Here is a 25,542-nt window from a genome sequence, read left to right as displayed (position 1 = left end):
GCAGCCATTGCTCTTTGAGCAAGTCGGCAAGCCGAAATCCCCAGCCTGTTTTATCCTCCTTTGCCAGCAAAAGATTAGCAGAGAATTTGAGTAGCTGGCGAACTGACCTCTCAGGAGTGTCTTCATGTCCTGGAATCCACTAGGATTGGTGGCCATTCTTTAGGGTTGCTCGCAAAATTAAAAATCCAAAACACTGTCACCTCCCTGCTAAATACTAAAACTCAGAGGAAAAAAACACCTCAGATTGGATTCATTCCAAGGCAGCAAATACAAATGTTTTCTTTTGTTCATATGGTTTGGATTCCCACCTCCCCACTACCACACTCAGCAACAACAATTTGTTGCTGCATAATGTGGGAGAGAACCAGTGGGGATTGTTGGCCATGGGGGGGGGGCAACAGGCAGGGAGACAGAGTGCTGAAAACTCTCTCGCCAGCTAATTGTGCACCCTGTTCAACCCCACACTTAGTTTTTCAACACTTAGCAGAATCTGACCACACTATTCTAGTTCCTTCACTCACCACTGCCGCCTTGTCTTCCTTGTTTCAAATTTAAAAACACAAAACCAAAAGCGATGGTTGTGTGCTAGTGACCCTCAGCTGTGCAGATTTCTGTGTCTACCATCCCACTCACCACCCACTCCAGTCATATCCCGAGGTTTGAATGTCTGTGTATTTATAACATCCTCCAACTTTTTCCAACACACATTTTTGTGGAGTCCTGAAATGTGAGAGGACATAGAGTCGTGTTCCAGTCTATGTGCTGTAATTTACTCGGCTTCATCTTTGCATATATTTATTTATTATTTCAAATGTATTTCTCCCTCCCTCCATTCCCCACCCCCACATTTGTGCTGCTGATTTTGGATCAACATCATAACACATCTGTGCCTTAGTTCTGCCAAGAGAATCCTAAGATCGGCAGGTTAACTCTCTTGTTTTATGCGTTGTAGGTCTGCAGGGGGAGCCAACCATCTATTTTGTGGTCAGCACTGAGCACGGCCCTGGAGTGTCTGCTGTTGGCTGCTTCCCGGTGAAGAAACGGCAGCCTGAGATGCTGGATGGAAGATCACGGAGCGCGGAACACGGAGAAGAATTGGAGTACTTATCGAGGGATGGTCCTTCCAGCAACAGCTCTTTCCACAGCAGTGAAGGGGAAGGGACGGACCACGAGGGGGACATCTTGGACTGCAGTGGGTCCAGGCCTCTGCTGATGGATTCCGAAGAGGAAGAGGAAGCTTATAAACTGAACCCTCAGCATCTGGAAAGGGGTAGCATTCCCCAAGAAGACCTTAATCTGCAAGTTCCCCAGAGCCTGGGGGTGCAGCTTGATGCTTTCCAACAACCCCCCGGAGGAGCTTCGGACGAGAGAGACGTCTTTGCCACAGCTCCATTCCAAAGCTCCATGACTCTTCACGACGACCTGGACATCTTCGCCAAAGCGCCCTTCGTCTCCAAGGGCCACGGGCTGGCGAAGCAGCAGGATGAGGGCGACGTGTTCCTGCGGGCTCCCTTCACGAAAAAGAAGAGCCAGGAAGAGCTTATGCTGCACAGCGGGGCAAAGGAATCTCCTGTCTCAGCGGGGTTCTTGGGCTCTGCTGGAGCTCCCCAGTATACCTTTAACGCTTCCTTCCAGAACCTAGATGCAGGGCTGCATGGCTCTCCTCTCTCGCAAGGTCAGTATTCTGTGGCCTCGCTGCCCCAGCCATCCGGTGCTCTCCCTCATTCTGCCAGAGCAAGCGAAGGCCCCGATCCTCCCAAAGATGCATCTCAAGAGCTGGGCAGCATCCCCAACGACACGCTCCAAGCGCACACACTCCCCCAAGACCTCCTCTTGGGTGTGAAGGCCAACCAGCCTTTCCGTCCACAGTCATTGGCAAAGTATTCCCGTCACTACAGCCCAGAAGGGGACCAGAGTGTCGGCGCCCAGCCCATCGCAGCTTACAAAGTGGTGTCTCAGACAAACAAGCAAGCCATAGCGGGGTCTGTTTCTATCGCCTCTCTTTCTTCCAGGACTAAAGAGCTGCCCAGCTCTGACCCATTCTCGTCAGCCCCCTTTCCTTCTAAACTGGGAAAGCAGAAACCCTAAATGGTTTCCATTGTGACAGAAGGAGGAGGCAAAGCTTTGAATGCGTTATCCAGAGCCTACAAGCCTTTTGGGCAAAATTCACTCCGTACATACCTAGAATGTCGAAACTACAGTCGCTGTGATACTCACCTGAATCATATGAAGCTGGTTTCAGGCTGTGAACGACTTCCAGCCTGTCAGGTTTATCACTTGCTTTTTAGATGCTCTTTCTCTCCTCACACTCCAAGTTTCCTCCCAGTGGGTCTTTTGTTTTTGTTTGGTTTTGGGTAATTATTTAAGCCAGGGAACACATGGGACAGAACTGATTACCTCTTGATAGTAGCACCCACTAAGGATTACGGAACATATCAACAGCACACCAAGAATGTTTCAGAAATGCTAGCTGGGTGGGACATTATTTAATTTTTCTAAGCAAGAGAGAAGGATAAGCACATTTTTATTTTAGTTGCTACTAATGAATCTTCCCTTAAAACCCGTAACTGTCAGTTTGTAACAGAAGTCTTGTTCTGCAATGTGTTTTTAAGCCCTCCCCACAAAAGGCAATTAATGTCTGGGTGTCTTAAACCCTATTGGTTCTAAGTGACAGTGACTCCGTTCTGACCGTTGCGGACCAAGTTATACCCTCTGTGGAAATGGTAAGTGAAATGCAGAAAGCGTGGGAAACGGAGTTGGCTTTTGCATGCTCCCAAAGGGAGGGCTTGGCTTTCCCACCTGCCATGCCTAGTTTGCAAAGCCAGTTTTCAGTCAGTGAAACAGATCTAAACCCAGATGTGCCACCCCTGAGGAGCATCCCCCAAGCTCCTCTTCTGCGCATAGAGAGGAAAGCAGCTCCCTAGTCTGGCCCTCAGCACTTCCACATGCAGCATGCGCTCCTTTTTCAGAGGTTGTACCAATTGTGCACCCACGTTGCGGATGGGCCCCATGGGTTTGCTGACAATGGGGGCGGGGCAGCCACCTCCCATGCACTTTCTGTAAACTGGGGGCAGGAATGACAATGAGTGAGCAGGACTCCAGCGCATTGATGGGTTGGGTTCTAAACACACATGAGCTAATCAACAAGAACTTCTAGTGCAGTTACTTTTCTGGTGCACCTGGAGCTGACAGTGCTCAAACATCCCTTGCTTTGTTTTCTGTCTCTTGGGGGGCGGGGCGGGGCGCAATGCTTTGAATCTCCATCAGGTCTAAAATAAAGAAGGGATGTTGTGACAAAGATGGCCGTAGAGTGGTGTGGAAAGTGTTAGTGTTAATTCTGCTGACCTCAGTGATGCTGTGACAGTTCTTGATGGCTTAAAATCTGATTCTACATCAAGGTCCAACGATTGAATGGTAACTTTTGCGAGTCTTCACTACCTGCTGTTTTATGAAGGACAATCTTGTGGTTTTTAACAGACAATCCAAGAAGCTGATGCATCACTTGTGAGAGAAATCCTTGTGAACTATTGAAATGTAATGGCAAGTTGACTTAACGGTAGTCAATTTTGTTGAGCTGTGCCTTTTATGGAAAGGTGTCCTCACACCCTGTGGCCAGACCCAGACGTTCAGAAATAGCCTACCACCTCTTTTACCTCACGTTCTTACAAAGGAATCTTTAAGTGCCCCCTGTCTGAAAGGGCCTTGTCTGCCAATTGTCAGAGGCAGCCCTGCCCTAAAGTCAAGTGATGACAATTTGGAGGTGGTTCTAAGGGTCCAGCATGAAAGATGGATCTGGACCAGGGGACACAATTCACCGGGCAGTTCTCCATGGCAACCTTTCCATTGAAATGCATGGGGACCTTCTTGTGCAGCCTCCATCGCTTTGAATGGGGCTGGCACAGGAGAGCTTTCCGGCAGATGGTGCTTTGTGTCTGTTGGAGAAGAGGGTGGCCTTTGAATTTCCTGTCTCGGGCACCTAAATATATTGGACAAATCCCAGCTATAAATCATGAGCATGGCTAGCTGGCTGGTCTCCCCCACTCCAAAGATTTTATCCTCTGCTTATGTGTTAACTGTTTGGTTAGGAGGGGTGGGGAACCTTAGCTGCTCTTGATGAGACTGTATTTTATGGTTAAGGACCTGCTTGAAAGTCCTCAGACTCCGAAAGGGACCTTAATGACTCAAGATCTTTCCTATTCTTTTGGTACTTTCAAATTAATTCTATAGCACTTTGTTACTCCAAATGGGGACATTTGGTAGGGTGGTGGCTTGAGGCAGGCTTTGCTGAAGCATTTTTAAAAGTTCAGGAGGCAGATGTGAAGGCCTTAACTGTTTTTTGACATGCAACTTGTGAATCTGTTTCCTTGCTCCTTACTGCCAGCTGGGAGTCCTTGCACCTTTGAGGATGTTCCAGTCTGATAATGATCACGAAAAGGTTATTTCAGTCAAGAGTCCAACTGCCTGGCGGAGGAAGCGATGTAGACTGTTAAAGCAGAAGATGTGCCCCAAGGGAATCACACGCTTGCTCAGCACTTCACAAGAGCAGCCTGCTCCTGTTTGGGCTGTGTGGCCCTGCATCTTGAATACATTCACTTGGGCTATCCCAGCATCTTTAGGCTAGTTTGGATGCACCTCTGTCAATGTGCAAAAAGTCCTTCCTGCAAGTTTTCATGGCCCATCCATCTTGCTGTAGAGCCAGGACTCAGTTTACCAAAAAGCTTGGACTCTGGATACTCTTCTTGTGAACTCGAGCACTGCATTTGCTGATACGTCAATCTTCATGCTGTACCTACCTCTACTCTTTAAGCAGATGCTGGCGTGCCTGTGTTTCTTTTCGTCTGGTTGGTTTTTGACATCTTTTGCTGTAGTACTTGTGCAATTGATAATGGCTTGTAGGGAGAAGCAAAGAGGAATTTGATGCTGCTTAAGACCCTGCAGTGAGGTGGGGGAAATAATTCTTGGAAAATGTGCTCACACAGACTTTTGTGCCTCCATTGTTCAAAACACAGGCGACCGAGCAAACATCATTTTGAGCTTGCCTTTTTAAACAAACAAACAAACAAACAAACCTAGATGATTGCTTATCTGCTGTGTCTTCACAGGTTTTTAAAAATATATATATAAATCAAATCAAGAAGACACCTTTAGGAAGCCATGCTCTGTTTCTCTGTGAAGTGTTTGCTAACCCATACATTGGAAGTTTAACTTATTTTTGTGTGTGTATTGGAGAAGAGAACTTAGGTGCTAGAATGAGGAAATTAAGAAATGCAGAAGATTTCATCCTTGCAGTGTTATAGATTCCAGTGTAAAATTCCAAGATAGAGTGTAGCCTGTACTCTGTTGATGGCATCCGGCAGCTCAGCTTTGAACTCTCCTTGATTCAGGGGGATGCATATTCAGTAGGAATAAACAGAAGCTGGAGCTAATTAGATTGCTGTTGAAGTCAGTGGCATTTGACCAATGACAAATAGTATTTCCAGTTCTAATTCTGCTCCTCCTGAAGGAAGTCAAGGCACTTGTTACAGTCAGTCCCGAAACTGCCGCCAATATTAGTCGGGTGCTTTTAAACTGTTACGAAAACCCTACGTCACTCCGCAAATAGTTTTTGAAGGAATGCATTTTGCTTAGTTGTTTCCCTATCCTTGTTGAACAAGACGGTACTTCAGCAGAGTTGTAAGTCACGGCCAAAGACCAAGGCACAGTTAGGCTCTAGCCCTCATAAGAAGCTCCATGGATGGGGTAGTTCCTCTCTTCTCCTCACCTATGTGAGAATGCACCTCATTTTCTGGAAAGTAAGGGGCACTTAGCCATTTTAAAACTAGCTTCCCCCTCATATGTGCTCACATTCCTAGGTGAGTCAACTTGAAATGTTGGGGTCACGTTCCTGCTGACGATGTGGGTTTCCTTCCCACCCTCATTTTCTCCACTCCCAGTGCTTTGGATTACAACTCCCCCATGAACCCTGGCATCATATGGTCATGCTAGCTGGGACTGATGGGAGTTGTGGTGCAAAACATCTGGAGGGCACCAGGTTGGAGAAAGCAGAGCTGCGAGACTGTGACTTGCACGGAGGGGCTGGGTGGTGATTCCTGGCCCCACCTGTTCTTGTGCACATCTCCCTGGCTCACCAAGTGTTGCGCATCACACAAAGAGAGACCTTCAGCTGAACGTTTGCCCTACAGCCCTGGCATAGCAAAAGCCTGGATGGTTTCCCCTCTCTGTTTTATAAGGTTGCTTAGTAGATTTAGACAATCTTAATAAACTATTCAGTAGCAATCTGAGTGAAGCTTAATGACACTGTCATGAAGCTGGTGTTCTTCTGCAACACTGCAGAACTACACAGCAGCAATTGCGTCTGGGCAATCATCTGCTTAGATGTGATGCCAAATCGCTTGATTCCAGCAGGGCTTACGTAGGAGTTGCACCTCCCAGTCAAATCAGTGCAGCTAGGAATGTGTTTCATGGGTCTTGGTCAGCAGATGTGGAGCCACTGAGCTCCACTTTTCCCTTATGCAAATCATCCGAGCACTTTTCAGGTGGTTCAGACAGTCACCTTGTTAAAACCTCCCTAGTGTTGCCCTTCCAGTTCTGCACAGTGTTACTCCCTGTGCAGGTCTTGCTTCTCTGGTTAAGCTTTGAGTTGGGATCTGCTTCCTGGCACTGTGGCAGCTTTGTCTGTGGGGTGGCTGGTGGGTGGGCCCTATTGAAGAGCAGAAAGTTTAATTTTCCTGTTCCATTCTGGGGTGAGACAGGATCCCCTTGGGATTTTATGTCTCAGGTGCCAGAAGAATTTCAGCCCAGTACAGTTTATCACTAAAGATTATGGCTTTCAATCAGAGAGAGAGAGAGAGAGAGAGAGAGAGAGAGAGAGAGAGAGAGAGAGAGAGATAGATAGATAGGTATCTGGTTGTTTTTCTTCTCTCCTTTGTGGAACTGCTCCCACTTTAAACCAGGTTCATGTTGGCTGCCTGAGGCAGAAAAGGGAGAGGATAGCTCCCAAGAACACTGGTTTTCCTCCTGAGGTTCCCTTCTCCCTTTCCCACCTGTGCTCCACCCCCATCCCTGCCTCCACCCCCATCACAGTTGGGTTTGTGGGTCGCTGCCTCATGTTTGGGATCAGCGTTAAAGCCACAGGGCTCTGAGATCAACCACTCTGAAGGAACACAGAAATTTCCATGGATTCAGCTCCCACCAAAGAACTCTCATGCTGGAAAGGTTTCCGCGCCTTCCTCCTTTCTTATGTTTGGTGGTTTTTAGATGTCTCTTGGGTGTAGTGACATTTCCTTCCATACGTGTTTTTGACACAAGGGTACCTTGTGTGTCTCTGCTGTTGGAGCCATCCCTGCATCTGGACTTGGCCTGTCATGACGCTACAACGACTGCAGCTGATTAGAATGGCGGCTGTTTTGTTCTTTCCTATCTCTGTGTGTACACTGGGAACATTTTTACCTTTGTAACACTAGACAGCTGTGATATCAGAGAGCCAGTCTCCCAGTAGCTATTTCTTTCTTTCATTTTTTAAAAAAGGGATTATTTCTTGTAAAGGAAGGCCCAGTGGCAATTGGATCGAAACACCTGGCCCCAGAGGTGAAATTGCAAATGAGAAGAGGGAAATCCGTATGCAGATAATAAAAGAGAATTGTGACTCATTCTAAAAGGCAGCTCTAATTGTCTTTTCTGTCCTGGCAGCTTGAGGAGGTCCTTTGAGAGGGTCGCACCCTTCTGCTGCTGCTAATCTGGAATTGTCTTTGTGTGCAGTTATGAGTCATGAGACCAAGGCTTTGACTCCAAGCTCCTCTTGATACAGTCAGAACTCAACAGTGTTGGATATACCTCTCTGATATGATAAACTGTTTGCAGGCTGGAGTATATATATATTTTTTCCCCACTCTGGTTGCATTAAATCTTTTATGAAGAAATGTTAGCGCTGGGAACTTGTATGCTTTATTAAAAACTATCTGATTCAAACATCCTCATCTCGCTGTGTGCTTCTTTTTGCTCATAGGAGTCTTTCCGAAAGCTTAAACGCAAAGGATGTGTCCATATAAACTTGTTGATTTTCTGCAAATGCCAAGGGGGACAAAACCAAGAGCTAATTTGAAAACTATTTCCTCACAAATGTTTTCAGCCGGGCTGAAATTTCATCTCTCCCCAACTAAGTTTCAGCGCACCTTAAAAAATATTTGCCAGCAAGTTTACATTCCTCTCACTTTCAATCGCTGTCTGTTGCCTTCACTTGCTCTTAGTGATGGTGCCATGTGGTCAAATCTCATTGGGTGTAAGAACACCAGATGAGCCTGCTGGATCAGGCCAGTGGCCCATCTAGTCCAGCACAAGCGCAAGAGCCCTCTCCCCTCCTGCGGTTTCCAGCAGTTGGTATTGAGAAGCATAGCTATCCAGACATTTTGGCACCTGAAGCAGACTCCAAAACAGTGCCTTCCTCCCCACAAGGGAAGATCTACACCAGGAACGGAGCTGGGGTGGGGGTAGGAGGAAGACTGGGATCTGCTGCATGGTGGATCCTGCCACCTGAGGCAGTCACCTCACCTTTCCTCATGGGTGAGCTGGCCTTGGCTACCTCCAACTGGGGAGGCAGAGCATAGCCATTATGTCTGTTGTTTAGTCGTTTAGTCGTGTCCGACTCTTCGTGACCCCATGGACCAGAGAACGCCAGGCACTCCTGTCCTCCACTGCCCCCCGCAGCTTGGTCAGACTCATGCTGGTAACCTCGAAAACACTGTCCCACCATTTCGTCCTCTGTCATCCCCTTCTCCTTGTGCCCTCCATCTTTCCCAACATCAGGGTCTTTTCCAGGGAGCCTTCTCTTCTCATGAGGTGGCCAAAGTATTGGAGCCTCAGCTTCAGGATCTGTCCTCCTAGTGAGCACTCAGGGCTGATTTCCTTCAGAATGGAGAGGTTTGATCTTCTTGCAGTCCATGGGACTCTCAAGAGTCTCCTCCAGCACCATAATTCAAAAGCATCAATTCTTCGGCGATTAGCCTTCTTTATGGTCCAGCTCTCACTTCTGAGTGAGAGCCATTATGTCTAGTAGCCACCAAAAGCTCTCCTCCCATGAATTTGTCTAATCCTTTTAAAGCAGGGGTCAGCAAACTTTTTCAGCAGGGGGCCAGTCCACTGTCCCTCAGACCTTGTGGGGGCCGGATTATATTTTGGGGGAAAAATATGAACGAATGCCTATGCCCCACAAATATGGGGTATACAGAGATGCATTTTAAATAAAAGGACACATTCTACTGATGTCAAAACACCAGGCAGACCCTACAAATAACCAGAGACGCATTTTAAAATAAAAGGGCACATTCTACTCAAGTAAAAACAAGCTGATTCCTGGACCATCCGTGGGCAGGATTTAGAAGGTGATTGGGCCGGATCTGGCCCCCCGGCCCTTAGTTTGCCTACCCATGCCCTAAGCCAGGGGTCAGCAAACTTTTTCAGCAGGGGGCCTGTCCACTGTCCCTCAGACCTTGTGGGGGGCCGGACTATATTTTTTTGGGGGGGGGGGCGGGAAATGAATGAATTCCTATGCCCCACAAACAACCCAGAGATGCATTTTAAATAAAAGCGCACATTCCACTCATGTAAAAACACCAGGCAGGCCCCACAAATAAGCCAGAGATGCATTTTAAATAGAAGGGCACATTCTACTAATGTAAAAACACACTGATTCCCGGACCGTCCACGGGCCGGATTGAGAAGGCGATTGGGCCGGATCTGGGCCCCGGGCCTTAGGTTGCCTACCCATGTTTTAAAGCCACCCAAGTTTGAGGCCATCACTGCCTCCTCAGGGAGCGAGTGCCATAGTTTTAACTATGAGTTGTGTGAAGAAGAACTTTTTTTTATCGATCCTGAATCTTCCAACCTTCATCTTCATTGGATGTGCACAGGTTGTAGTGTACGCAACTTCACTGAAGGCTCACTGGTGGCTTGCCCAGGAAGGAAGCTGCAGCAGTAGTGAACTCCTCAGCCAGCAACTGTGGGGCGGCGGGGATTATACCCTCCAACAGTTCTCCGATGAAAATACCACCCAGTAGTTAGGGGTGTGGTTTCTACTGCACAGGCCTTCAGCTCCATTAAGAATGTCACAGCTCAGCTGTTATTTCACCCAATGCTGTTGCAGAGGAAATTGCATGTGCTTTGATCTATAGCAGGGTGATTGGCAGCCTTTGATGCCATGCCTACCCTCTGCAGCCCTTGAGCTGCCTTCCCAAAGTTGGCTAAGCAAGGGGCTGGGCTTTGGGAAGGAGGCAGGAGGGTCTGAGAGGGTCATAGAGTCCTCCCTTCTTCCTAAAGTCTAGTTAGCACTTTCCCATCTTTGAGAATGAGGTAGGAGGACTCTAGGACCCTGCCAGATCCTCACATCTCCCTTCCAAAGCCCAGAGCCTCACTTAGCCAGCTTTGGGAAGGGAGCATGAGGGCGGATTGGGGTGTGTGTCAAATAACGGCCGCTCCACCCTCCTCCCCACACATAACAAGGCAGTGTGCGGCCCATGGGTTCCATTTCAAAGTACTCTTGCCACCCACTTGGTCTGAAAAGTTGGGCCAGCCTGATATCTATAGCAGGCATAGGCAAGCTCGGCCCTCCAGATGTTTTGGGACTACAACTCCCATCATCCCTAGCTGACAGGACCAGTGGTCAGGGATGATGGGAATTGTAGTCTCAAAAAACATCTAGAGGGCCGAGTTTGCCTATGTCTGATCTATAGCCTGCACGTGAAAAGGTATAAAACTTTGAGTATGAAAGTTCTCAGACTGTCTTAATGTTTGTGCAGGAAAAACCCGGCCTTGAGCTAGGCTGATAGGAGGACGAAACCTGTTCTTCTCACTGAACCAGGTATCCAGCTCTGATAATGCAGGCCTGCTTCCCTCTGAGAATGTGACAGTTTCTACATACGTGTAAAGCTAATGCAAGGAAAAGCCTTTATATAAGTATGTGAAATGTATAGGCTCCACTTTTGTGGGTGGTTCAGCGGCGGCGGCTGCTCTGACCAAGTAAAGGCACCTGAGGCGCCACCAGAGTTACACACAAACATTGCAAGTTTGACAAACAGGACAACCACAAATACATGAAGCAAACCCTTCCGGCACCTCTACCCTTCTGCTGATGCTGCCCACAGTCCAGGAAAGTGGGGTCGTGGACTTTAATCCCACAGCAGAAGCTTGTGCTGCGACTTCTGCTAGTTCTCTTGTCACCCTCGATGTGCATCAAACCTGCCTACAAGTGATGTGTCCCATAGACATTCGCACATTAATTTATCTTTCCTTGTGGGGCTATGAGAGCAGTCATAGCAGCATTATAGATACAGAGAGACTGGGCAGTAGCATTAAGGTCTCACCGCCTGGGCTTAGGCCATCACCCTCTGCACATTTATCTAGGATTAAGCCACATGCGACATTGGTGTGCTGGCTTCTGAGTAAGTACACCAAGAGAAACAGAACTGTAGAGCTGGAAGGGGCCCTGGGAATCCCAGCCCCCTGCCATGAAGGAATCACAGCTCAAGAATCCCTGGCAGGTGGCCACCCAGCCTCTCTTTAAAAACCTCCCAAGGAAGAAGAGCCCACCGCCTTCCAAGGGAGTCCATTCCACTGCCAAACAGCTTTTGCCGTCAAAAAGTTATTCCCAATGTTTAATCGGAATCTTGTCATTTGAATCCATTGATCCTTTCCCTTGGACAGCCTTTTGGATATCACCTCTCGGTCTCCCCCAGGCTACACATCACCCAATTCCCTCAATCAGTGCCGGATTTACGTATAAGCTAAACAAGCTATAGCTTAGGGCCCCTCTCTCTTGGGGCCCCCAAAAAATTTAAAGGAAAAAACAACAACTGGATGTACATTTCCAAAATATAAGGAAAAAAATAAAATAAAACCTACATACAGCAACAGTGTTTTGTGTTGTGCAGGCTCCTATTTGTTATGTGCAAATGGCTTTAAAGGTAAAGGGTAAAGGGACCCCTGACCATTAGGTCCAGTTGTGGCCGATTCTGGGGTTGCGGCGCTCATCTCGCTTTACTGGCCGAGGGAGCCGGCGTACAGCTTCCAGGTCATGTGGCCAGCATCAGTAAGCCGATTCTGGTGAACCAGAGCTGCGCACGGAAATGCCATTTACCTTCCCGCCGGAGCGGTACCTATCTATCTACTTGCACTTTGACGTGCTTTCGAACTGCTAGGTTGGCAGGAGCAGGGACTGAGCAACGGGAGCTCACCCCGTGGCAGGGATTTGATCCGCTGACTTTCTGATCAGCAAGTCCTAGGCTCTGTGGTTTAACCCACAATGCCACCCGCATCCCCTTATGGCCACGTCCCAAATGGCTTTAGATAACTATTAGGTCCATAAACGAGGGGCGCGGGTGGCGCTGTGGGTAAAACCTCAGTGCCTAGGACTTGCTGATCACATGGTTGGCGGTTCGAATCCCCGCGGTGGGGTGAGCTCCCGTCTTTCGGTCCCAGCTCCTGCCCACCTAGCAGTTTGAAAGCACCCCTAAGTGCAAGTAGATAAATAGGTACCGCTTTATAGCGGGAAGGTAAACAGTGTTTCCGTGTGCTGTGATGGCTTGTGAGCTGCAGCTTCGTCACGCTGGCCACGTGATCCAGAAGTGTCTCCGGACAGCGCTGGCCCCCGGCCTCTTAAGTGAGATGAGTGCACAACCCTAGAGTTAGAGTCAGACACGACTGGCCCGTACGGGCAGGGGTACCTTTACCTTTACCTAGGTCCATAAACGACCATGTAGCATATATTCAACACAAAAAAACAGTGACAATTTGTTGTTGACTAAAGACAGCTGGACATATCAAGGGCCCCATTACCTTCAGTAGCTGAGGGCCTCATCAAACCTAAATCATAACAAAATTATAATAAATTGAAATAATTTGTTAATATAATAAACAAAATTATAATAAAGTAGCAACAAACAGTACTTGAATGAATTTGTTAATATAATAAACAAAATTATAATAAAGTAGCAACAAACAGTACTTGAATGAATTTGTTAATATAATAAATCACTGCCCCGCAGAGAGTGAAGAGGAGGAGTGGGCGGGGCCTCGGGACATCCGACGCGGAGACGCCCCTCCTCCCTCCCTCCCTCCCTCCCTCCCTCCCGTCTTCGCGTTTCCTTCGCTTCAGTCTGCAGTTCCGCACTCCGGCCAGCAGGGGCCGCCCGACTCCAGCGGGCGAATCAGGCGCCTGCGCAGGCAGCCCCTCGCGAGGGGTCCTTCGGCTGCCGCCCCTCCGAGAGGGAGAGGGAGCAAGATGGCGGCCGCGAGGCGGTTGGCGGCGGGGCTGGGCAGCCGGTAGGTGACTGCGTCCGTGCCGCCCCCCCCCCGTCATGGGTTCTTTTCCCCGGCCTGGGGAGGGAACGACACCCCCAGAATATATTTATTTTAAAAGGGGGGAGGTGTTTGGCTTTTAAACGGGAGAGCCTGGCCTGCCTCGCGGGGTTGTTGTGAGAGGCGAAGGGGCCGCTTGTGTTGGCCCCCTTCCGAGGGGAGGTGGGCTCCGGAGGCAAGAAAAGGGCCTGATCCCCTCGGTGTCTCTGCGGGGTTGCCTGGACTCAGGGCCAGATTTACGTATAAGATAAACAAGCTATAGCTTACGGCCCCACTCTCTTGGGGGACCCCCAAAATAAAAGGAAAACAACAACTGGATGTACATTTCCAAAATATAAAAATTCCTTCCAGTAGCACCTTAAAGACCAACTTAAGTTAGTTCTTGGTATGAAGAAGTGTGCATGCACACGAAAGCTCATACCAAGAACTAACTTAGTTGGTCTTTAAGGTGCTACTGGAAGGAATTTTTTTATTTTGTTCCAAAATATAAGTTCAACAGTTGCTTCGATAAAGTACATATTTTGTTATGTGCAAATGGCTTTAGATACCTATTAGGTCCATAAATTACCATATAGCATATTTTTATCACAAAAAACAGCGACAGTTTGTTGTTGGCAAAAGACAGCTGGACCTAAAAAGGGCCCCATTACCTTCAGTAGCTTAGGACAGGGGTAGGCAACCCCGGGCCCCGGGGGACGGTCTGAGAATCAGCGTGTTTTTACATGAGTGGAATGTGTGTTTTTATTTAAAATGCATCTCCGGGTTATTTATGGGGCTTGCCTGGTGTTTTTTACATGAGTAGAATGTGTGCTTTTATTTAAAATGTATCTCTGGGTTATTTGTGAGGCATAGGAATTTGTTCATTCTCTCCCCCCCCCCAATATATATATATATATATATATATATATATATATATATATATATATATATATAGTCCGGCCCACCACATGGTCTGAGGGATAGTGGACCGGCCTCCTGCTGAAAAAGGTTGCTGACCCCTGGCTTAGGACCTCATCAAACCTAAATCTGCCCCTGGCCAGCCACAGCGGGCAGGGCCAAGAAGCCTTGGGGTGGGGTGACCTTGGGCGGCTTTCAACAGCCACACCAACCTTGCAGGGTTGTTGTGAGCATTAATGCTGGGGGTGGGGTGGGTGGAGAGAAGACAGCAACTATCCTGAGGCCACGCAATTAGCTTCTTAGCTGAGTGGTTGGGATTCAAACCCTGGTCTCTCCTTGGTCTGACACTCTGAACCCCTAGACCACCCCTGGCTGCCAGGGCTGCTGTGAGAGTGGCATATGATCTCCCCTCTGAGGAAGAAGGAATAGTAGAGCCTCGTGGCTCTTAACGCCTAACGAGGTGTTTTTTATGGTTTCATGGCTTATTATGGCATGTTTTGGACTACAACTCCCATCAGCCCCAGCACCATACAGCCATGCCGACTGGGAGTGGGGAGTCTGAAAGGAAGCAAATTGGGCAGAGTATCATAAGCAAGAAAGCATGGACTACTACTGGTTGATGGCCGTAGTAAACTGATTGATTGATTGATTGATTGATCAATTAATAAGCAACAAAGGCAGTTCCCTGTCCTGAGGAGCGAAAGTGTCCCCAACAGATATCTTAAATATTTGGTTCCATTTGTTGACGAAGGAATAAGTAAGGTTTTCAGTCCTTGGCATTTCACATTAAAAAAAAAACAAACCTGTTTTTTTCATGAAAGCAAACTGGTTTAACAAAAAACACCCTCTTTTAATTTTGGGCCACCACAGCTGTCCTGATACTTTGGCTTCCCGAAACTGTCACGCAAATGACAATACTGCCTGTTTTGCTAACCTGCACTTTTTAAGCTCTGGAGGCATCCTGCATGCTTCCTGTTTTGTATAGTTAAAGAAAAGATGGAGAAATCTTAATGAAGCCCTGGATTGAAAGCAGGAACTGTAATAATCTAGAGGAATAGTTACCTTTCCTGCATGGTGCTGACCTCATATACTTACAAACTCTTTCCAGTAGCACCTTAGAGACCAACTAAGTTTGCTATTGGTATGAGCTTTCGTGTGCATGCACACTCATGCCAATAACAAACTTAGTTGGTCTCTAAGGTGCTACTCGAAGGATTTTTTAAAATTTTGTTTTGACTACGGCAGACCAACACGGCTAACTACCTGTAACTTTCAAACTCTGTTTCTGTATAACATCTTGCTATCTTCTGCCCTCATCAAACCACAAAGGAGAAGAACTTCAGAGCTAGGGGACTCTGGTGGATTGGTTGTTGGAATTGTGTTTTCAGTCTTTACTCAGCCATTGACTGTTTTCAGTGTTCTTGTTCAGGTTTGGTCATCCAGAGTAGCTGAGATCATGAAAGGCACAAGGGAATATTTTTGCTTAACTTGAGCCATAAAATAGGGAAGGGTCTAACTTTGTAGGATGGACTAGTTAAGCCTTTATTGAGCCTCAGGACTATAAGGAGTCTGAAATTGTGACATTTTTGCTAAGGTTGTTTTTTGTCTTCTTTAAGATTCTGCCACTTGGGATTCAAAGGAGTGAATGTCACTGCTAAACAACCCCTACACATTGCCTCCCAACAGAACCTGCTCCTTCCTCCCACAGTACTACAGATGAAAGGTGAGTGCTAGGCTTGCGATCACAATTCTGTGGGGGAACGCTGTGATAAAAACTCGCAATTCTCTGAAATTGCTATATCACGGCAAAAAGTATATTGAGTAAGCATACTGTTCAGTCCAACATCTCTTCTTGAGAGAGAGAGAGAGAGAGTGTGTGTGTGTGTGTGTGTGTGTGTGTGTGTATGTGTATATGAGTATTTCTATAAAGTCGTCAGAAATATTTCCATGTATAAAGTGTGTATTTGCTTCTAACTTTGGATCTTTGGATCTGGGCTTCTCAAGTTTTGTTGAGTTTCTGTAAGCCAAGAAAATAAAAATTGAGCCTCTCTTAAGAGAAAGAGGGAGAGAGGGTTGTGAATGCCCAGTGGGCAGAAGATGGACTGAGAAAGGCAAGGCCCCCACACCTCATTCAGCAAGACCATTCTCGGCTCTCTTTTTCTTCACAACACTCATTTTCGTTACTTGTTTGAACTCCTGCAGCAGAAGGGAGAGGTGGGGAGAGACAAGATTGCCTGATCGAGAAACTTAGTCCATCTAAATAAAATTGTCATGTTCAGGGACAATATGCCGCTGAGAATCAGATGCTGGAGACAAAGATATGGGGAGGTCTTTGTGTTTGTGCCATGCTTGTGGGCACCAAGAAGCTTCTGGCTGGCTCCTCTGGGGGCCAGGATACTGGACTAGATGGGCCTTGTGTCAAATCCAGCCCAGCTCTTCTTGTTTATGTTTTATGAAGGTTAGGTGCAAATCAGATTACTACAAACCTCACCGTTTTTTATTCTTTTTTTTTTATTCCAGTGAGGTCTATGTTTGTTCAGACACAGGATACTCCAAATCCAAACAGCTTGAAATTTATCCCAGGAAAGCCAGTGCTGGAATCTAGAACTATGGAATTCACTTCTCCAGCTTCCACGTATTGCTCACCCTTAGCAAGGTTTGTTGCGTTGTTGTTGGTTGTATGACAATAACTTAGTTATGTGTCAAAGTACTTTTAAGTGGTACTTACTTAGGAGCAAACTACATATTGCACCGTAGCTGCTGTAACGAAGCCCTGGGAGCATATTATCTCGTGCAAAGCTTTATTGGGAAGTGGATGCTTTGCATCAGAGAAGGGAGCGTTTAACCATCTCCCTGTCTTCCTCTAAAATGCCCCCTCGCCCAAGTGTTGTTGCCCCTATCCCTGTTCTGGACTTATTTGTGCCTTGCAAGCACTAATCAGGTGCCTGTGAGATTGAAAGCAGACTTGGGACAGAGTTTGCAGCAGAGGGGTTATACGTAGTTTACCCCTTTAAAAAAATCTGTTCTGTTGTTGTAAAGGGTATTTGTGATGGTTGTAAGGGGGTTACTTGTGCGTAAGTTGCCTTCAGTTTTAGTTATATTGCCTGGCCAACCATGCCTTGGCTGACAGCTCACACTCCGTGACCGGTCAGTCACTTGCAGAATCCGTCAGTGGGCGTTTCTTGAACCTCTTCCAGCATAAGAGCTGTTTGACGCCTAGTCTCCGCCTATTTTCCCTGCGCGGAACTCGTCTGCGCAAGTACGGGGAAGGCAGGGGCGTGTCAGCGCTCTCTCCACTAGTCTCTGGTGTAGGGTCTTGGAGAGCTGTCTCCACTTCCTCCATCTCCCTCTCTTCTCTACTGGTGTTACGCTGAATTCCTTCCCCCCTGCTGGTCCCCTCTCCGGCATCGCTCTGGAGCCCTGCCTCCGCCTCTCGCTCTGATGTCAGTTCCCTGACAGTATTAATCAATTCCAACAGCATAAGAAATGTTATTGGACCCTAACCCCTCCCCAAATAAAGACGGCCAACAAGACAGAAGAAAAAGTGGGGGGCATGATTAGTGCAAATCAAACCTAGTCAAATCAAGTCAAGAAATGTCTAGTCAGTCTAGGGTGCACTTCCACAGGTGTCCATGTGAGGCAGGCAGGCAGAAATCTTGCTCAAGTACCATAACATTTATATGGTGTGGTTCCTTTGAGATGAGCATGGATTTCACTTGTTAAATGTTCCTTTAAAATCAAACTCCACATCATTGTATAGAGTTAAATCTTTGTACGTTAATTCTCTGGAGTCATTATCTGAAATTGAAGGAAGGGCAAGTCTGGGATCGGGAGTCAGTAATTAGTTGGTTATTGATTCAGTCTCTCTAAATATTTTACATGAGTAGTTTCCCCTTATTATATATATACAATGAACTCATTCTCATGCATGTTTACATGCAAGTATTCCGGATTCAATGGGACGCAGGTGGCGCTGTGGTCTAAACCACAGAGCCTAGAGTTTGCCAATCAGAAGGTCGGCGGTTCAAATTCCCTTGATGGGGTGAGCTCCCATTGTTCGGTCCCAGTTCCTGCCCACCTAGCAGTTCAAAAGCAAGTCAAAGTGCAAGTAGATAAATAGGTACTGCTCTGGTGGGAAGATAAATAGGTACTGCTCTGGTGGGAAGATAAATAGGTACTGCTCTGATGTTTCCATGAGCTGCTCTGGTTCGCCAGAAGCGGCTTAGTCATGCTGGCCACATGACCTGGAAGCTGTCTGCAGACAAATACCGGCCTATAGAGCAAGATGAGCGCGCAACCCCAGAGTCATCCGCGACTGGACCTAATGGTCAGGGGTATCTTTACCTTTATTCTGGATTCAGGGAAGTGTTCTAGGATTGGAGCCTTAGTAGCCAGGCAGTCATCAGCCTACAAACGTTCATGGGTATACTGATACAAAGAAACCTGGAAGCTCACAGTGAGCAGGAGTTTTGAATGAAGATCTTTATTTTTCTTGTTTTTGTTTTGGTAGGCAGCTCTTCAGGATTGAAGGCGTTAAAAGCATTTTCTTTGGAACAGACTTCATCACAGTCACAAAGGTAACCGGTAACCCTAAAAACATATTGGTAGTGTGTGTCTGCACAGGGAATGATAATAGAATCAAAGAATTGTAGAGTTGGAAGGGACCCTGTGGTTAATCTTGTCCAACCCCATACAGTGGAATCTCAACTAAAGCATTGATGGCAATCCAGCCTCTGCTTTGAAACCTCCAGGGAAGGAGAGTCCACCACCTTCCGAGGGAGACTGTTCCACTGTCAAACAGCTCTTGCCGTCAGAAAGTTCTTCCTGATGTTTAGTAAGAATCTCCTTTCTTGTAACTTGAATCCATTGCCTCAGGTCTTACCCTCTAGAGCAGGAGAAAACCAGCTTGCTCCATCTTCCATGTGGCAGCCCGTCAGATATTTGAAGATGGCTATCATATCTCTGGGGACGCAGATGGCGCAGTGGGTTAAACCACAGAGCCTAGGACTTGCTGATCAGAAGGTCGGCGGTTCGAATCCCCGTGAGGTGGTGAGCTCCCGTTGCTCGGTCCCTGCTCCTGCCAACCTAGCAGTTCGAAAGCACGTCAAAGTGCAAGTAGATAAATAGGTACTGCTCTGGCGGGAAGGTAAACGGCGTTTCCGTGCGCTGCTCTGGTTTGCCAGAAGTGGCTTAGTCATGCTGGCCACATGACCCGGAAGCTGTACGCCAGCTCCCTCGGCCAATAAAGTGAGATGAGTGCCGCAACCCCAGAGTCGGCCACGACCGGACCTAATGGTCAGGGGTCCCTTTACCTTTACCTTTACCTTTATCATATCTCTTCTCGGTCTCTTTTCCAGGCTAAACTTACCCAGCTCCTTCAACAGTTCCTCATAAGGCTTGGCTTCCAGACCCTCCGCCATCTTGGTCAGCCTCATCTGCACACATTCTATATAAATATTCTAAACCAGTGATTCCTAGTTGTTTTTCTGCAGATCCCAGGGGGTCTGCGTAACCCACCCAGGGGGTCTATATCACATCCCTGTTAACCATATGGGGCATCCTGTTTGGCCTGGAAGACATGCATCCTGGTTTTGCACTAGGACATGTTGGAGGGTATGGTGGCACCATTCACATAACAAAAACTAGCACAGAGATATCAACATTTTCAAAAGTAGGGGGTCCATGGCTTGGCTTTTGAAAAACATGGGGTCCACAGTTCTTAGCTAAATGGGAACCACTGTTCTAAACAATCCAGAAGAGGAGTGCGCTTCTGTTATCACTTACTGTGCAGACCATGCTCTCCTTAAAACTTTCCAAAAATAGAAGATACAAAAGACATGCCAGTTTTTAAGTTGCTGTAGTGCCAGAAACTGTGCGCTATTCATAGATTCGAAGGACCTACATTTTCCCACAAGGCTTTAAAAAAGTGTTTTTGGTCTGATTCAGCAAAGCTGTTCATGTATACCTAACCTAATTCTTGAAATCTTGGTAGGAAAATGAAGAAGTGGATTGGAACTTAATTAAACCAGACATTTATGCAACTATTATGGATTTCTATGCTTCTGGCTTACCTGTTATTACTGAAGAGGCACCCCGTACAGACACAGGTAAATGGCTAATATTGAATACGTTGATGGAGGAGAGTATTGGATGTTAGTGGCAGGTTACATCCTCTACTTGTGAGCTTGCCTGGCCACTGTTGGAGATGCAGTGTTGGGCTAGGTGGCTCACTGGTTAGATAGAAAAGGCTGGTTCATTATTATTATTAAATGTATATCCTGCCCTTCCTCCCAAAGGAGCACATGGTGGCAAACAACAAGGAACAAAACAATGCAGACATGAGAAACAGTTCCTGGAGAAATGTAAATGGTGTTGCTGAGGGCTGCTTGCAAGGTCTTTGCTGCTGTGATAGGCCAGGGCTTACAGGGACACTCTGGGTTTTTTCAACCTCTCTGTTCAGCTTTCTCTAGGCACAGCTTTCCTTCTTATTACAATACAAGATTGGGGAAAATTTGTAGATTATCTGAAAAATGTATGTGATGTGCAAACAACGCTGGTGGGGTTTCAAGAAGCACTGTAAAAGCTTAAGAGGTATCGTCAAAAGAAATATAAAAGGGAGGGAAGATAAATGGCAATGCAATTAAAGGAATGTGTATTGAAGAGTAATTACGGGTGATTACCAGAGAAGCTGAAGGAAGCCTAAAAAGAGTAATTTGTTCAAATTTGTTAAGATTTGGAAAATAATTGTATGATTGGAAAATTAATAAAAATTTACTACAAAAAAACAACAACAATACAGTATCTGAGGAGCTTTTGATATGGGAGGACTTGACTTGCCGATCGAAAGGTCGGCGGTTCGAATCCCTGCGGCGGGGTGCGCTCCCGCTGCTCGGTCCCAGCGCCTGCCAACCTAGCAGTTCGAAAGCACCTCCGGGTGCAAGTAGATAAATAGCGACCGCTTACCAGCGGGAAGGTAAACGGCGTTTCCGTGTGCGGCTCTGGCTCTGGCTCTGGCTCTGGCTCTGGCCAGAGCAGCAATGTCACGCTGGCCACGTGACCCGGAAGTGTCTCCGGACAGCGCTGGCCCCTGGCCTCTTAAGTGAGATGGGCGCACAACCCCAGAGTCTGTCAAGACTGGCCCGTACGGGCAGGGGTACCTTTACCTTTACCTTACAGGACTTTATTATTGGATTGGGGTATAAAATCAAACGGAAGGTCTTAAATTTTAGGATTTACTGTGGAACAATTAATAATAGAGTTTACCAACAAGATTCATACAACATGGAAATCCAGTGGAATTTGTTATCTGGGAATTTTGATATTGTAAACTCCTGCAGAAATAATTTATGGTAATTACATTCAATGCTCCCAAGGAAAGACCTGAATATGGTGGCTTGGTAGTACCTGATATTAGCAAGCAGCCTTGTTCTGCCACAACTCAGTGGTAGAAATATTAAAACTTACTGGGTATTAGAGCAAATAGGGATCCCAATATTAACAGTGTTGAGTGTGGAGATCAGAAAGAAGCCAGTAGATCAGTCATAGCAATATGTGACTTTTTGAAAGCAAATAAGATAGTTGAATTTATGAAAATATGAGACTGTGGTCACAAGATGATGGGGAAGTTTTTAATATTAACATGCCTGGTAAGCAATGGAATGATTCATGTTGTAATAGCACAATATCTTTTAGAGATATTGCTGCCAGGGAGATTTCTTTTTTACAAGGTGTTGTACTTACGGTATTACCTTCCATAAAAATTACAGACAATGCATAAATGAGACCATCTTGTTTGAGATATGGCCAAGGGTGTGTGGAGTTTGAACATATTTTTGCTTGTAAAGATATAACACAAGTGAGCTATGAAGCAAGCAGGACAACAGCTAGCACACAAGGGCTGGAAGTCTCAGAGCGGCTATTACCAAACACAAGTAAGAGCGCACTGTTGTGCTTCTTTTGTGGCAGGGACAGTGGTGATGCAGGCTCACTTTTCTGCAGTCATTTCATCCCCAAGAAGCTATTCAGCAGAGCTTTTTCGTGCGGTAAATGGATTTATTTTCAAGGAATCTTGTGGAAACATTTATCAAATAGGATAAGCATGATTCATTCCTTTTGTCTTGCATAAACCACACAAGCTCCATCTGAAGAAGACGATGAAGTTGTATTAATGATAAAAGAGCTCCTGGATACTAGAATAAGGTACAGCTACAACTGTGTTTCCTATACACTGTTGGTGTTTCATGAAGGTGGCAGAGTAATGAATGTGCAATTCTGCTGATAGCCGGTTTGATGGATTGGCAGAGATGCTGGTGCTTCTTCCTAGGTTGCCTCTGAAAAGAGTATTTTGTTCACTTAGCGGGATGCTGCTGGCTCAAGTCTTTCAACCAGCGGTGCTCCCAACCCACTTTCTCCCAAGAGCTTTTACAATGCTTTGAAAGAGGCATGTGACTTAAAAATTCACTTCAGAAAGAGATTGCAGTAAACATCTTCAAAATAGGGGAGGTATGAAGAATTTAAAATAGACGTGCCCTTTGGATATTTAGCTTTTATCACTCTGATCCCTGAATATATATTTCTGTTAGAATCCCTTGCCCTCTGATGTTAGCCAGGAGGACAGCAGGGAAATTTTTTACAGTTGCACATTTATATATTGGTGCTTATGTCAATATCTGCACTGAAGCACTTCCAGCATTTTAGTGAGTGCCAGTCTGACAGACAGAGCCTTCGTTGTTCCTTTGGAAAATAACAGCCTGTCTGTTGGGAAGTGAAAGGGCAGTATAAGTGGAGAATGAAGGCGCTGGTTTCATTGGAATGTAGGTGCAGCTTGTTCTTGAATGAATACCCAACCCCTGAATTGGATGCATTAATTTGCCAGCTACAATCCATTTTGTCTGTTGTGATGACATTTCAGAAGTGAGATTGACAGGAGCAAGGACTTCCAGCATTTTACATAGCTTCTCATTACCACTACCCAGATTTCAAAGATAAAAGTTGCAAACTGGGCAAATGCATGCAAAATGACTGGATTTGTATAATTTATTCCACTTTCCGTAATCAGCTCTTATTGTCAGTAAAGTAGGGGTTGCCGTGGCAGAGAGCATGCACATAAAATAAACAGAAGATACTCAGCTTGGGATTAGCTGTTCTAGGAAAAAGTTGCTGATGGTGGATTTGAAAGGAGAAGGGAGGTGTTTTGATGAACTGCAAGAGCTGGGCTGTTCTGAGAATAAGTGTTAGTGCAACAGAGAATGTACAGAGGTGGGATACAAAGAGGAGGTGGCCAAAAAAGTGGGGGTGAGAACTGCTTCTAAATGTATAGAAATGTTTGGGGTTTTCAGTGGTTTACTCCACTAATACTTTGAAATCTTATCGACAATGTTCCTCAGGCCAACAGTCCAGGAAGATGGTGGGGATGTCATCTTTAAGGGCTTCGAAGATGGGATTGTGCAGTTAAAACTGCAAGGCTCTTGCACAAGCTGCCCCAGTTCTATCATCACCCTGAAGAATGGGATACAAAACATGCTGCAGTTCTATATTCCGGAAGTAGAAGGTGTGGAACAGGTAGGTACAAATTGAAGGGTGTTAAAAATCGGGGTGGTTTGTTCATAGAATGTCTTCTCCACATCTCAAAGCGTCTCCGTACAAGCAAGTTTTTACAAATGAAAGTTGACACTTCAAATCTGGTAACTGGGTTCAGTGCAAAAAAATTAGGTATAGAGGGGTCATTATAGAAGTAACAACAGAATATGAAACAGGATTTCTCTGGGCACAAGTAAGACCAGCATCAACGTGTTGCAGTTTCCTTTTGCACCCCTACCCCACCTGGAGTGTTTCGCTTCAGGGTTCCAGCCAATCATGCTGTCCACCAGGATGCTTTATTCCATATCCCCACCCTCTGGCTGCCTTTCCCCCTTTTTTCCAACCGGTATGCAATATTTCAGTAAAAGCAGCAGAGCTGTGCTTGCCAGCATCACAGAAACAGTGATCCGAGGCATGGGGCCCAGTGAACCACCAAATCACAGAACGTATCTGTGGATACAGAGGGGGTGAGTGGGGCGGTGTCTAAATCAGCTGTGGGGAACCTTTGGCCAGTCAGATGCTGGACTACAACTCCCTTCATCCTTGACCATGGGCCAAGCTGATTGGGGCTGATGGCTTACAGCAACATTTGGAGGGCTGCACTGATTGTGTTGTGTTGAGAAAGAGATGGCGACGGCATGGCCTTCACTTTACCTTTTCCAGTCTGTGCAACAAGCGTCATGTGGGAACAGTGATCTTCTGTTAAGAAGACGGCTTTTCTCATGTTACTGACAATCTCATCCACACTCTTAGGAAGTCATAGTTCTTTGGAAGTGCTGCTTCACTTTGAGCTGGAAACGCTGAGTTGGATGTAGAAAGGAGGTTATGCCATGGTTTTCTTGAGATAATAAATCTGCTTTTCAAAATAACATTCAATACTTGTGTTTCATCTGTATTGTGACTGCTGAACTACAAGGATCTCGGGGACCTTTTGATTTCTGACACCCGTATGTGCATGTGTTTTTATTTTTTTGAATTAAAAGCTGCCTATCCCTTAGTACTGCAATCTGTTATCTTTCAGGTTGTCGATAACGAAGAAGAAGAAGAACAAGCGAAGTCAACCTAAATCAGGGAAAGCTTTGGACTCTTTAAGCTAAAATTATTTTCCAAGCTGATTTGTCTAAATTAGCCACTCGCTATAGAAAAACGTTCAGCTGTTGTCACCACTTTTCCCAGACACAGGACTGTTTCCTTCACTGCTTCATGGTTCTAAGAAAACAAGCGAAAAGTATTCTTGAAAGTGTGGCTGTCTGTTTGCTGCTATTCTTGTAAACAAAAAGAAGAAAATGTATAGATTTTGTTTGGTCAGAATGTGACATTTATAAAATATTTCCCCTCTCTGTTGGATTTAGGTAGCTTCTGTGGTGACCTACAGCCCATACTGTTGGAAGAATTATGTAGTGATAAATACAGATATAAATTATTGCTTTATTATTTTGAGGCCTTCCTGTTATATAAGCCATGTTTTTATTATTCTTTGTAGGTCTGTTGTCTTTGCTACTAAATGCACAATACTGGGTGAATCCTGATAACGGTTTCCTTATTATTGGTCACAAATGGGGATTAGAAACTGAATTTAACCCTTGAAAATAAGAAAACCAACTCTTTTGCTACTGTATTTTCTTGAATACATCAAAGTAGCTGCAACAACAAAATTAGAGTGTGTTATGGTCAAGCAAACCCACATTACCGTACTGGCCCAAATATAAGCTGCACCCA

General features: G+C 46.1%; 2 protein-coding genes across 9 annotated transcripts in view; both read left to right on the top strand.

Annotated features, from left to right (window-relative positions):
* The window catches only part of AAK1 (AP2 associated kinase 1), a 114,296-nt gene extending 106,328 nt beyond the window's left edge, over positions 1-7,968 (top strand). For all 8 annotated transcript variants that reach the window (XM_079987414.1, XM_079987418.1, XM_079987415.1 and 5 more), the window contains one exon: positions 953-7,968. In XM_079987414.1, the coding sequence (XP_079843540.1) occupies positions 953-2,088 (1,136 nt within the window). In that variant the 3' untranslated portion in view covers positions 2,089-7,968. The remainder of the gene's footprint in view (positions 1-952) is intronic.
* A 5,210-nt stretch (positions 7,969-13,178) lies between these two features.
* Positions 13,179-25,257, top strand: NFU1 (NFU1 iron-sulfur cluster scaffold). Its single transcript, XM_079987603.1, has 8 exons — positions 13,179-13,311; positions 15,861-15,967; positions 16,765-16,900; positions 18,755-18,821; positions 20,237-20,351; positions 22,380-22,443; positions 23,631-23,805; positions 24,845-25,257. Exons 1-8 carry the CDS (start codon positions 13,271-13,273, stop codon positions 24,887-24,889), a joined length of 750 nt encoding a protein of 249 aa, XP_079843729.1. The 5' UTR covers positions 13,179-13,270; the 3' UTR covers positions 24,890-25,257.
* Positions 25,258-25,542: the final 285 nt, after the last annotated feature.

This window comes from Podarcis cretensis (genome assembly GCF_951804945.1).
Source record: "Podarcis cretensis genome assembly, chromosome: 8".
NCBI lineage: Eukaryota > Metazoa > Chordata > Lepidosauria > Squamata > Lacertidae > Podarcis > Podarcis cretensis.
This window is presented reverse-complemented; position numbering and strand designations above follow the sequence as displayed.

What these genes read in the sequence shown, in the direction of transcription:
- NFU1 (XM_079987603.1), top strand. Translation starts at nt 13,271, where the DNA reads ATGGCGGCCGCGAGGCGGTTGGCGGCGGGGCTGGGCAGCCG. An exon ending in GCGGCGGGGCTGGGCAGCCG is followed by an intron (nt 13,312 to 15,860) that starts GTAGGTGACTGC and finishes GTCTTCTTTAAG; the next exon opens with ATTCTGCCACTTGGGATTCA. An exon ending in ACTTCATCACAGTCACAAAG is followed by an intron (nt 18,822 to 20,236) that starts GTAACCGGTAAC and finishes AAATCTTGGTAG; the next exon opens with GAAAATGAAGAAGTGGATTG.